The sequence below is a fragment of the Scyliorhinus torazame genome, chromosome 12 (assembly GCF_047496885.1).
Source record: "Scyliorhinus torazame isolate Kashiwa2021f chromosome 12, sScyTor2.1, whole genome shotgun sequence".
In the NCBI taxonomy this organism is placed as follows: Eukaryota; Metazoa; Chordata; class Chondrichthyes; order Carcharhiniformes; family Scyliorhinidae; genus Scyliorhinus; species Scyliorhinus torazame.
Window position 1 is genome coordinate 24,793,444 of NC_092718.1, and position 12,079 is coordinate 24,805,522.

Below are 12,079 nucleotides of genomic sequence, written 5' to 3' on the forward strand. Positions count from 1 at the left end.
TAAAAGAGGCCAAACATTAAAACGGCCCAGGCCTCAAGTCAAGAGGTGTATGCTCACTACTTGCCCAAAGTTAAAGCAAGGTCTAGTGTGTAAAACCCTAATTAAACCAGTTGGGGTTTCCTTTTAACAGCATAAACTTTGACAAGATATCATATACTAATGTTTAATAGTTTTCCGAGACCACTATTACAGCTAAGTTGAAGTATGATTGTGGATTGAAAGGGGGATGTTTGGCAAGGGTATTTGTTCTCAGAGTTCCTGCAGATTTACATCACAATTTTGCCCCCACTCAACCAACCCTAATAAGGAAACATTGGACAGGTGAACCATCAAAAGTTTGGTTGAAGAGACAAAGAACAATTTAAAGGAGGAGAAGAGGTTCAGGGATAAATTCAGTAGTTGAGAGCTCAAACAGCTGAAGGCACAGCATCCAATAATGAGGAGATGTAAATCAGAGATGCACAAGAGGCTATAAGCTTGGAGGAGCACAGAGATCTCAGAGAGGTGTCCTGCCAGAGGAGGTCACAGAAATAGGCAGCCTAACGTAAGGTCCATGTCAGGAAGTTCGTTTACACAAAAGTGATCGGTAAGTGGGGTGGACATCTGGATGTGGTAATGTGCACTAAAAGCTTGGAATCATTGGGAGAAAAATTGGATGTTGTGATGGGGGCGGGGGGGGGGGGCGGGCTGTAGACTCTTGATTGATGAGCTAGGATCAGTCGAATGGCCTTCCTCATCTATATCTACTCTGTGTGAGACAATGTTCTTACCTCTTGTCTAAATACACCTTAACTGACATCACACTTGAATCAAACAAAGTGTTTGAAATCAGTCTGTATCCATGTAAGCTGTGCATTGCAAGTCAGCAAACCAAGGCGAGGAACGTTGGAACATTTATTCTGCCTGGGCAAGATTCTTACCTAGCCTGATGAATTTAGCAAGGCTGTGTGCAGTCACCTAGCAACCAGCAATGTAAACACAGCCTATTCCGTGGCTCGGAACACACCTTAAACACAGGCTCGTGGGGTTTTCACAGACCAGAGTGAGTAATTCATCTAATTTTCGGAACACTGAAAGATAAATTTTGTTGCACGAGGAAGCATGTTCAAGCTGTGACTAGCTGATCCATCCTAACCCATTTTTAATCTCTTGCCTGTGCTTTCACCCTGCTATAAACAAGGTGGTGGCAGGGAGTTTACCAAATGTCTGCCATGGCTCAGCTGCTTCCACGAGATATTAAATTGAGGTCCCCACTGCCCTTTGGGTGGATGTACAGTGAAAGGTCCCATGGCAAAGAAGAGTAAGGGAATTCTCCCTGGTGTCCTGGTTGTGATTTATCTCACAGCCAACATTATTGAAACACGTCACTTGGTCATCACCTTACTATTGTTGTGACACTTTACTGTCTGGAAAATGTGCTTTCTACATTGGAACAGCGTTCAAGATGACTTAATCAGCTGTAAAGCGGCTCAGGATGTCCAAAGGCCATGAAAGGTGTTGGATAAATGCAAGTTTTTTTTAATAGCTGCCCCAAAAGGCAGCACAATAGCACAGTGGGTAGCACTGTTGCTTCACAGCACCAGGGTTCCAGGTTCGATTCCCGGCTTGGGTCACTGTCTGTGCAGACATTCTCCCCGTGCCTGCATCGGTTTCCTCCGGGTGCTCCCGTTTCCTCCCACAAGTCCCGAAAGACGTGCTGTTAGGTCATTTGGACGTTCTGAATTCTCCCTCCTTGTACCCGAACGGGCGCCATAATGTGGCGACTAAGGGCATTTCACAGTAACTTCATTGCAGTGTTAATGTAAGCCTACTTGTGACAATAAAGATTATTATTATTATAAGGGGCACTGTGATCGGGCAAGGTTGGGGGAGGTGGGGAAGGGGGGGGTGAATCAACCAGGGCTCCTGTGTCTCATCACTATTCAGTCACCCTGTGCACGCTGCAAGCAGACAGTCAAGCTCAATGGTAAAGCTCGGGACCGTTGAACAACTTCCTGACACCACACGATCGTCTAGGATCATGGCATGAAAAGTAACACCATGGCTCAGTTATTTAGAGGGCAGCCAAGACCGGTACAACTGCACCCCGGCAGAGAATTGTCATTTCCTGGCGAAGGAGTAATTGCAAAACAAATGTTGAGGTTTTGCGCTGTGTATAAATGAGGTGCCCACACTGGCTGCTATTGATTTCTATTGGGCTTGCTTAATGCTGCATCGCCCAGATTTGCAATATGCAAAACTTACTGTGATGTTCCTATAAATTCTCGTGAGAAAGAAAGTCTGGAAATAAAGATCCCATCTGGCACGTTCATGGGACTTTGAGTCGAAGTTGAAACAATGCCAAATGGGTCTGTTCAGCAGAGAATGAGTTCATGCAAATGAGGTTGAGTGGATGCATAGAATGCCGTTGATTGGCCGACAAGTACTGTAAAACCCACAATAGAGGCCCAGTTTCACACAGTCACCAGGACCCTTCATTGTTCTGTCCTGAAGCCGCTGCTGTGATGGGGGAGGAAATCACACAGTGACAGCAACGAAACTCAAAAGTTTGCAATAAAAATATTAAATGAACACGTTGTTTAACAGTAACACTAAACTCAAAGGCAGGAATTTATGGCCCCCTTCAATCCATTATTGTCCACTTTTGTATTTTGTTTCACATTTTCTGAGCACACAGACCCTGGCTTGACGAAATCCACAGCACATATGGCTCTTTCAGTTCATTAATGCCTAATTGAATTGATTTGGTTGAGTAGGAGACTCCCTTGTTTGCATTTTATGACTGGCAGGCCAGCTGAATGAATTGTTTCCATGTGTGGTATGGGAGTACGATGCCACCAGTGGGCACACTGGGTACCATGGTTACGATGCAGCAAGCGTGCCAGCACGGTGACATAATTTTCAGTACTGGCGCCTACCGTTGCTGGGAGACTAAGAGCTAGGCTGCGAAATAATTTTTTTCCCTTAAAAAAAGTTTAAAGTATATAGCTTTGAGTAGGCACAGAATGTCACATTGATGCCAAGCAAATTCAACTGATAGACAGACCTGAGACTTAGTCTGTCTCCATCCGCTTCATGCAACAGCACCGTCACTGCTATGCTACGATTGAGGTTCCAGTGCTATTCAATTGAAATCCGTTTACATGGACTGAATATGAATTTGAAACAAAACCCAGTCTCCATTCTATCCTGCTCCCGACTTCCTTTCTCAGTAGTAAAGACACCCAGCAGTGTGCTTAAAGCTCGGGGGAGAAAGATCCCAAGCTTAATCCCAAGATTATACCAATCTCACCTGAGGAGGCAGCAGGTGATCTATAATTGGCCTCAAGGTCCCTGAGCTAAGAAGGAAAACAGTCAAGGAGGGGGTTCCAGTCCCTGACGTAAAACCATGTGAGTATCGAGTGCGGTGAGGGCAGGACGAGGATCGCATATGATGTACCAACAGTCGAATAGCTTGCCCATGCTTACATGTGAAGAATGGCCACTTGTCGGAGGTGCCTGTGGAACCAGGGAAGGGTATTATCTTTGGAGAAACCTGTAAAGGGAGGGGGAGGGAGATAAGTAAGGCAGAACTTCACTAAATTGTCACTGCAACAATTTAAAGATGATTAAGAATAATCATCCAGGGAAGCGTCACAACATTTAAGAAGCATTTAGATGAGCACTTGAAATGCCAGAGCATAAAAGGCTACGGCCCAAGTACTGGAATATGGGATTACAATGGTTAGGTGATTGATGGCTGGCACAGACATGATGGGCTGAAGGGCCTTTTTGTGCTGTAAATCTTTATGACTCTATGATTTCCACCCCACACAAGGCTCCGTGACCCCAGTGTATCATGTTTCTGTGGCTTTGTTTCTATGACAGCAACATTGTATTGGGTCTCTCTCACAGTACCAACTTGCTCATCCTTCCTGCCACACAAGCAGGCAGGGAGCAGGCACTCAGTTTTGTTTGGAGGGGAGGTTCCGAGCGTGGGTCAATCTCTTGGACCTCGCCTGAAAATGGCAACATAACAAACTTTGGAATAACTCCAGCTGTTAGTCAAAAAAAAAAATCATGAATGTATTTTCCACTTGCGTTCTCCTCCTCCTTTTCCACAGACTTGGAGTTTAGCTGGACGATGGTTCTAGAGGGGCGTGTCACTCCCCGGCATCTCAGCCAAGTGTGTACCTTCACACCGCCTCTTGAGCCTGGACAGTAAGTGTCACCGAGAAGGGGGATTATCATAATGAAAGCCTGATTCGCCCAATTTCCACTCACCCACCACCGGTTGAGGTGAGGAGTGGTCCATGGACAGTGATCCAGAACAGGAACCCCAGCAAATATTTCCCTCACTCATCAGATGTTCTGAAGCCAGGTGTGGCAAGGCCTCCTACAACCAGCCTGGCTGAAATTATCCAACTCAGCTCAGACCAGGAATGCAAAGCTGGGACCTCCATAGACATAGTTGACATAGTCACATATTAACGAAACCAACCTGCCTGCTGTTATTTCAATGGAAGGAACTGTAGCATAATGACTTTTCCCACTTTCTCTTTCTTTTCACAGCAATGATCAAACCAGCAACTAAGATGAAGAAGTCAATTCCCAGTAGCTCTGTTTACAGAGGTCAATAACATGGGTAATTCTTTACATGTGTATGTGCTGTTAAGGTGACCTTTCATTGTGACAGGTGGAGGATGTCAATGTTAGCCTAGGTGAGAAAACTGAATTCAAGTTCCACTCTGACATATGACCACAGAACCTCTAAAGGTCTGTCTCACCTTCATGGTGATACTTGTCTTGGTGGTCACCTGGATGAAGGCATCATCAGAGTACAGCGGCCAGTTATCTATGGCTCAATATTCATCTGTTAATCCCTTCCATGGCCGTTTCTTTCTTCAGCTCTTCTCTCCTGAAACAAAAAGGGAAATTATTGCTGGGTATCTGAAATTAGAACAGAAAATGCCAGAAAACACTCAGCAGGTCAGCATGTATCTGTGGAGAGAGAAGCAGCATTAACGTGCCTGGCTAATAAACGTTCAGCCGAATGGGAAGATGTCAGAGACAAAAGTATGTTAATCAATTGTATAGCCAGGGAATAGGGGACAGAGAAAGTATAAGAGGGAAAGATCTGTAATAGGGTGAAGGGCATTTTACTGAATGATGGTGCAAAGCAAAATGGGGTCTCCGGGCCCGTACACAATGGATTTAGAAGGATGAGGGGGAATCTCATTGAAGCTTACAGAATACGAGAAGCCTAGAGTGAACGTGGAGAGGATGTTTCCACTCATAGGAGAGAGTAGAAGGGCACAGCCTGAGATTGAAGAGACGATCCATTAAAACTGAGGCGAGGAGGAATTTCTTCAGCCAGAGGGTGGTGAATCTGTGGAACTCATTGCCACAGAAGGCTGTGGAGGCCAAATCACTTGCGTGTCTTTGAGACAGAAATAGATAGGTTCTTGATTAATAATGGGATCAGGGTTTACAGGGAGAAGGCAGGACAAGGGGGATGAGAAACACATCAGCCATGGCTGAATAGCGGAGCAGACACGGTGTGCTGAGTGGCCTAATTCTGCTCCTATGTCTTATGGCCTTATGGTCTCATGACCCGTCCTTCATTCCTTTACTTGTCCCATTATGACCCCTTGTTGGCTTGCATCTGGATTGTGATTAAATAAGAAATCAAAGTGTTGGATTGTTGGCAATAAATCACTCCACAAGTTAAAATGAAAACGTTTAAATCCCAGATTTCAGAACTAACCGTGAAAATACACACAACAAAGATTTTCATAAAGATGTGATTCGGGCAAATTTTTCCTTGATTGTCGCTGAGCTTCAGATGTCACCAGTGTTCTACAGACTCCTTCAGGAAAAGGGGATCCTGTCTGACCCACAGATCCAAATAATCCAGGTAAAGGAGGAAATCATACGAGAGGAAAGTGGGAATACTATTGTGTTACAATTGACCTCAGCACCCCGAGGGCAAAATACTGCACGTTACAAAGTGACAACCTGTTGTCAGCAGAGAATGGAATGAGGTTTGGCTGTGATGCCACTCATGGTTAGGAACGCTGTCAACGCTCACTCTAGACTCAGACGAAGATTGGCGGTGAAGTTGAGGTACTGGGTAACTGTGGAACTGCGCCCAGGCAATAGCGAGCAATTTTGAGAAAATTGGGGAGGGGAAATCAGGTAAAATTAACCAAACTAAATGGAAGGTTAACTTGGAGGAGGAGTAATAAATAAAGTGATTCATTTTGAAATTTCTCTTTGGTCGAAATATAATCTTAGTTTCAGAATTTTAATTTTTTTAATTTAAAAAAAATTTACCCGCCGTTTTGTCCCTTTGTTTCTTGCAGCGGCACGGCAGCCAAGAGTTTAAAGTTGCAAAAATGCTCTCACTGTTGGAGGGGGAAGAAAGCTGGGTCTTGGAACCATTTTCCGATGTGCTGAATGAGACAGGCTACGTGCAGTTGGCCAAAGCCTTACGGAACACAGCATTAACAAAACAGCTAGGTAAAGAAAACTGATGTAAACTGTGGTACTTTAATTTGTATGGAAGCAAAAAAAAACAAAACACTTTTGTGGTCTATCAACCCCTTGCCCTCCGCAGGTCAAGTGTGATCTGCTGTCTTGTGGATTCTGCCCTATTTAATGACCTTCCACAGGCCATCTGCTATATTACATACTCTACTGCACTCATTTAACCAGTAGTGCACTCGTGGTATTGTCAGATGAAAATCGCTCAGTCAAAGTAGGCTTCAAATGAAGTTACTGTGAAAAGCCCCTAGTCGCCACATTCCGGCGCCTGTTCGGGGAGGCTGGTACGGGAATTGAACCGTGCTGCTGGCCTGCCTTGGTCTGCTTTCAAAGCCAGCGATCTGGCCATGAGATCATTGTCACAAAAACCCATCTGGTTCACTAATGCCCTTTAGGGAAGGAAATCTGCCATCTTTACGTTGTCTGGCCTACATGTGACTCCAGATCCCCAGCAATGAGGTTGATTGAAATGTCTAGCGAGCCACTCAAATCATGAGATGCCAGCGACGGCCACATCCAACGGATAACAAAATAAATCTTTCCACATACCACGGTAGCACAGTGGTTAGCACTGTTGTTTGACAGCTCCAGGGTCCCAGGTTCAATTCCCGGCTTGGGTCACTGTCTGTGCGGAGTCTGCACGTTCTCCCCGTGCCTGCGTGGGTTTCCACTGGGTGGTCCGGTTTCCTCCCACAGTCCAAAGATGTGGAGGTTAGGTGGATTGGCCGTGCTAAAATTGCCCTTAGTGTCCAAAAAAGATAGGTGTGGTTACGGGGATAGGGTGGAAGTGTGGGTTTAAGCGGAGTGCCCTTTCCAAGGGCCGGTGCAGTCTCGATGGGCCGAGTGGCCTCCTTCTGCACTGTAAATTCTAAGATTCTATGATTTACACCTGGAAAACCTGAGAATGATGGCCTAAGGCCAGATTTTTTTCAGGGGAAGCCAATTTAGAGGTCCTAAAATTAGCATAAGAAAGAACCCTAAAGCCTGGTTTAGGTGCCACCCAGGATGATTCCATAATTCGCTCTCGTCAGCTTTCATTGGAAATCAATTTAATCTCCGAATCCTATATTACTCATGTTTGACTGATTCCCATTTTCACACAATTCCATGGTCCCAGCGGAACAGGAAACACATTCAAAAGTGTATCTGATCCGAGTGAGACTGGGCCTAAAGTAAACATCTAAGATAGTTAAAGGTACAGAAACTGTACGTTTGGGACTTTACTTCCAATTAACCCATAATATCAGGACAAACTGCACTAAAGTCAGGAAGTTCAACACACTGTGGTCAACACTTGGAATCAGCTCTGGGTAAGATACTAGATTAAAGACTTGCATTTGTATAGCGCCCTGTCATGTCTTACAGAATCATCTTAAAGTACTTCACATGTAATGACCTTCAGTGACTGTAGTTGTGCAAACACACTATACAGACTTTTGTACAACGTCTGACCAATAGCAATTAGGTAAAATAACAAACTGATTTTTAGATGTCGGTTGAGGGAGAAAATTGCAAGGATCTTGGGAGAAACCTCTTCTCTTTTTTGAATAGTGCTCTGGGATCTTTAACACCCACCTGATCCATGACCAATGAGATCTTGATTTAACACCACAGATGACAAAGCAGGACCTCTGATAATACAGCTCCCTCCCTCAGTACGATTTGAGGATGTCAGTCTATGCTCAAATCCGAGAGTGGGGATGGAACCCACAATCTTATTTTTTTTAAACATTTTAATGAAGGCATTTTAAATATATACATGTTCACAAAAATACAAAAGCTAACCGCGCAATAGGTAACCAAATCTTTCCCTCCCTGCAGTCCCTCCAACCACAGCTCCCACCCACCTTGCTGCCACCCCGGCACCCACCTCCCTTTTCTAACCTATCTCTGCTCCACCCCACAAATCCCACTTCCCCCAGCCCCCCAAATGACGCAATACTCCTTAAAGAAGTCGATAAAACAGCTTCCATTTCAAGGCGAACACCTCCTCCACCCTTCGAATGGCAAACTTAACTTTTCCCAAATGCAGAAACTCTGCCAACTCACTCACCGACAGCCCCGCCTTTGGTGGCTCCAAGTCCTGCCAACACAGCAAAATCAGTCTCTGGGCTATCCGGGAAGCAAAGGCCAAGATGTCGACCTCACTCCCCACCTGAACTCCTGGATCCTCCGACACTCTCTTGATAGAATATCGCCACCTCCGGACTCGGAGCGACCTCTACCCCCAGAATCTTTGACATTACGTCCAAAAATCCCTTCCAAAACTCCCTCAACGTCACACACGCCCAAAACATATGCATATGGTTTGCCGCCCCCCCCCCCCCCCCCACACACACACCTATCCTCCACCCCTAAAAAGAACCAACTCATCCTGGATACTGCTATGTGAGCTCAATGCCCCACCTTAATGCGGATAAGACTTAACCTAGCACACGATGAGGACGCATTCGCCCTCTGCATAGCTTCCCCCACACTCCGACCCCCAACGCCCCCCCCCCAACTCCTCCTCCCACTTGCGCCTGACCTCCTCCATGGGAACACACTCCCTCTTCATCAGCTCCCCATGCATGTCCACAACTCTGCCCTCTGTTATGGGCCAGGGTTTAGAGAACCCAAAGTGTATCATGGAATTCACCTGACCCACAACTTTTAATAGCTTGTGGTATGGGGAGCACACGGCCCACTCTACAGGTGTGGTACAGCAGAAATGGAAAAGTATTTTTTAAAGCAAAACAATGTTTATTCTATGAACTCAAGTTAACCTTTTTAAAACATAGTGAACATCTTAGCAACTATTAATTCAAATACAACCCCCAAAGACTACAACACTAAGTAATTCTTACTTTCCTTTTAACATCCATAAAACTTAAAAACACCTTTTAACAGAAAGGCATCAGGCTTAACTTCACTACTGAGAACAGTTACCACGTTGAAATCAGCAAATGGACACTCATATGCTTGCAGAGATTCACACACATCCTGCTGTGATTGCAGCTTCTCCAAAACTAAAATGAAACCAAACCCACCCTGCAGCAAAAAGCCTAAAGCGAAAGTAAAAAGCTGACAGACAGCCCAGCTCCACTCACTCTCTGACATCACTGCAGTAATAAACACCCATTTCTTAAAGGTACACCCACTACAGTTATTCTATAAAAACACCCATTTTTTAAAGGTACTCTCACATGACACCTCCCCAATGTCATCCTCGGACTAAAGCTTATCCTGCAGCACCGGGGTCGGCAGCGTCAGAAATGATGGCAACTCCTTCCTAACAAAGTCCCTAACCTGATACCTGAACCTATTCCCCTTTGGTAACTAGTATGTCTCCACAAGCTCTTCCAGGTCTGCAAACATACAAAGTATTCTATCCCCAACTCCTGCCACCCCCAAAATCTCGCACCCAACCCCGCCAGCACAAACATATGACTGCCGCACATTGCGTCCACAGTGACATGCCATCCAATTCAAAGTGCTGTTGACACTGGCTGCAAACCCTCAGTGCTGATACAAACCACCAGACTCGTGGAGTAGTGACCTGGCGAGAACGGAAGGGGCGCCAACAACAGTGCCCTCATGCTGGTCCCCCTACATGAGGCTGTCTCCATTCACCCCAAAAGGACCGCTCCTCCACTGCCCATTTCCCCCTGTCGATCCCTCTCCTAGACCACCCTCCTCACCCATACAGTCAAAATCCACCCATTCACCTGTCTAAAAAAAACGATTTAGGAACAAAAATCGGGGGGTTCTGAAATACAAACAAAAGCTTCGGCAGCACCGCCACCTTCACCGTCTGCACACACCCCACCAAAGACAACGGCAGCACATCCCACCTCGTGAAGCCCTCCTTCATCACCCCTTCATCCCTTCCACCAGCCATGCCAGGTTCAGTTTGTGCAGCTGAGCCCACCTCCGCGTCACCTGGATCCCAAGATAGCGAAAGCTGACCCCCACCACCTGAAACGGCAATTCCCCCAGCCTCCTCTCCTGCCCCCATACATTAATTGGGAACACCTCGCTTATCCCCATATTCAGCTTGTACCCCGAAACCCAACCAAACTCGCCCAGAATCCTATCGAAGCTCCCAACCGGATCCAAAATATACAACAGGAGGTCATCTGAGTACAAAGAAACTTTGTGCTCTACACCCCCCCCCACCCCGAATCCCTAAGCGCCATTGCCAATGGTTCTATCGCTAGCACAAAAAGCAGCGGGGAGAGCAGGTAGCCCTGCCTCGACCCTTGGTGTAACCCAAATTAATCCGAACCAACCTTGTTTGTCCGAACACTCGCCTTTGGCACCTTGGACAGCAGCCGACCTCCAATCCACAAACCCCTGCCAAAAACTGAACCGACCCAACACCTCAAACAGATTCATAGATTATCATAGAATTTGCAGTGCAGAAGGAGGCCATTCGGCCCATCGAGTCTGCACCGGCTCTTGGAAAGAGCACCCTACCCAAGGTCAACACCCCACCCTATCCCCAAAACCCAGTAACCCCACCCAACACTAAGGGCAATTTTGGACACTCAGGGCAATTTATCATGGCCAATCCACCTAACCTGCACATCTTTGGACTGTGGGAGGAAACCGGAGCACCCGGGGTAAACCCACGCACACACGGGGAGGATGTGCAGACTCCGCACAGACGGTGACCCAAGCCAGGAATCGAACCTGGGACCCTGGAGCTGTGAAGCAATTGTGCTATCCACAATGCTACCGTGCTGCCCGCTCAGATATGCCCATTCAGCCCAATTGAGTGCCTTCTTTGTCCATTGCCACCACCACTTCCACTTCTTTGTCCTCCGAGGGCATCATAATAACATTAAGCAGCCTCCGTATATTTGCCGACAGCTGCTGCCCCTTCACGAATCCCGTCAGGTCCTCTCTTATTACCCCCGGCACACCATCCTCTATCCGCGATGCCAGCACCTTCGCCAACAACTTTGCGGCCAACAGTGAGATCAGGAGGTGCGATCTGCACTGCTCCGGGTCTTTGTCCTTCTTTAAAATGAGCGATATAGAGGCCTGCGACAGCATGGGGTCAGCTCCCCCTCACCATCGACTCATTATATGTCCCAGTACGTAGGGGTCCAAGCTCCAACCCAAACTTCTTATAAAACTTAGCTGGGCACACATCCGGCCCCAGGGCCTTCCCCGCCTGCATCGACCCTACGCAATCCCTGCACCTTCGCCTCCTCAACCTTTAGAAACTCCAACCCATCCAAAAACCGCCTCATCCCTTCATCACCCAACAGAGGCTCCGACTCATACAACCTCCGATAGAAGGCCTCAAAAACTCCATTCACCCCCTCCGACTCCGATACCACTGTGCCCCTCACCCTTCCAAGCTCTCTCGTTGCCGCCTGCTTCCTCAACTGATTCGCAAGCTTCTTACTCACTTTCTCCCCATACTCATATAAACTGCTCCTCTGCTCTACGCAGCTTTCCCACCGCCTTTCCAGCAGACACCAGCCCAAGCTCCATCTGGAGCCTCTGCCTTGCCTTTAGTAATGCCTCCTCAGGCGAATATCTCCGATCCACCCTCAGAATG

At 46.8% G+C, this 12,079-nt stretch overlaps 1 protein-coding gene across 7 annotated transcripts in view; it reads left to right on the forward strand.

Annotated features, from left to right (window-relative positions):
- The first annotated feature begins 917 nt into the window (after positions 1–917).
- Positions 918–12,079, forward strand: part of LOC140387440 (uncharacterized) — a 32,770-nt gene continuing 21,608 nt past the window's right edge. Inside the window, exons 1-5 of one of the 7 annotated variants that reach the window (XM_072470555.1) lie at positions 3,190–3,315; positions 3,355–3,390; positions 4,552–4,611; positions 5,733–5,896; positions 6,345–6,501. In XM_072470555.1, the coding sequence (XP_072326656.1) occupies positions 4,554–4,611; positions 5,733–5,896; positions 6,345–6,501 (379 nt within the window). In that variant the 5' untranslated portion in view covers positions 3,190–3,315; positions 3,355–3,390; positions 4,552–4,553. Of the gene's footprint in view, positions 1,043–3,189; positions 3,391–4,551; positions 4,701–5,732; positions 5,897–6,344; positions 6,502–12,079 lie in introns of those variants that run through there. The other 6 variants (XM_072470558.1, XM_072470554.1, XM_072470557.1 and 3 more) reach the window with 6 other exon arrangements.